The following is a 1,244-nucleotide window of genomic DNA, read 5'->3' as shown; positions in this document are numbered from 1 at the left end:
CTGGGGGGCAGATTTAATGAAAGAGAGGCTGGAGGGGCAGATTTATTAAAGGGGAGCCTGGAGGGGCAGATTTAATGACGGGAAGACTGGGGGGCAGATTTATTGAAGGGGTAACAATATAAAACTGCAACGAAAGTTGTCCTTAATTCAGACCATCAGAGCAGAGGGGCAATCAGTCTTCACCCCCCCCCCCATCCCCCGCCGTCTCCCTAAATTACCCTCAAAATAATCTCTTCATCGGATGACAAAACATTTTCTGCCCCGTCCGTTCGCTGTAGCCCAGAGATCGTCATCCGGTCGTTCGGTGATCTCCTGGTGCCCAATCTGCATAGAAAAATAATAATTTGGGTTCAACCGCAGAACAGTGCGAGGGCCCAACATGACAAAACGATGTGCAGGGGGCAGAAAATGCCAGGACAATAATAATAATATCTGCATGGAGTTTGTATGTTTTATATAGAGAGGGCACTATGCTTGTTCCCAATACACCATGAATAGAGAACCTTGGATCTCAGATCACTGACATCTCCCCATCATCAGTTACCAAAATCACAGGGCAGAAAAAGCAACACTTGTTTGTTAAAGGAGCTAAGAATATTCATTTTGGTGAATGTGAAAAAAATAAAATACCCAATAACATGCAAGAATTTAAAAAAAAATAGTTTTTTTTGCTTGCCCATGATTGGATGATTGGGATGTTTTTATACAGCATTGCATTTCATGCGATCACAGCCATAGGTGAATGTCATACCCCCATAATGACATATAGATGGCTACACCAGATTAGCGATGAATGTGAGAACGGTGAATATTCTGATCAGCGGAGAGCGAAATGGATTTCATTGGATGGGAGAGGGGACACAGATAAAAGATTGTAGATAAATTTAGAAATAAGGGCAGAGGAGGAGGGAAGAGACAGAGGAGGGAGCAGGGGGTGAAGGAGGGATGAGGGAAACCTCCGGCCAAACTTTTTCCAGTTGGCATTGGGACTCCAGGGGGGTAGAAGGAGGTCCGGAGCCCCCCAGCAAGGGAGGAGTTTGCCCCTCTTCCAGCTCTGACTTCAACAAGTTCCTCTCTGCCCTCAATCATCAGCCTGATAAACCCCAAATCTCCCCTCTTACATCTCACCGAGACCCCCGAGCTGAGCCAGCGGAGCCAGGATGGGCAGAGGGGTAAGTCAGGAATATTATTCTATCCATCTATCTATCTATCTATCTATCTATCTATCCATCTATCTATCTATC

At 45.6% G+C, this 1,244-nt stretch overlaps 1 protein-coding gene across 1 annotated transcript in view; it reads left to right on the top strand.

Annotated features, from left to right (window-relative positions):
- The first annotated feature begins 978 nt into the window (after window positions 1-978).
- The window catches only part of LOC140341646 (sodium/potassium-transporting ATPase subunit alpha-2-like), a 24,119-nt gene continuing 23,853 nt past the window's right edge, over window positions 979-1,244 (top strand). Inside the window, 1 exon segment of the mRNA XM_072427471.1 lies at window positions 979-1,172. Within this exon segment, the coding sequence (XP_072283572.1) occupies window positions 1,161-1,172 (12 nt within the window). The 5' untranslated portion in view covers window positions 979-1,160.

This window comes from Pyxicephalus adspersus, chromosome 12 (assembly GCF_032062135.1).
Source record: "Pyxicephalus adspersus chromosome 12, UCB_Pads_2.0, whole genome shotgun sequence".
Lineage (NCBI taxonomy): Eukaryota > Metazoa > Chordata > Amphibia > Anura > Pyxicephalidae > Pyxicephalus > Pyxicephalus adspersus.
Note: the sequence above shows the minus strand (reverse complement) of the source record. Positions and strands in the feature narration are given on the sequence as shown.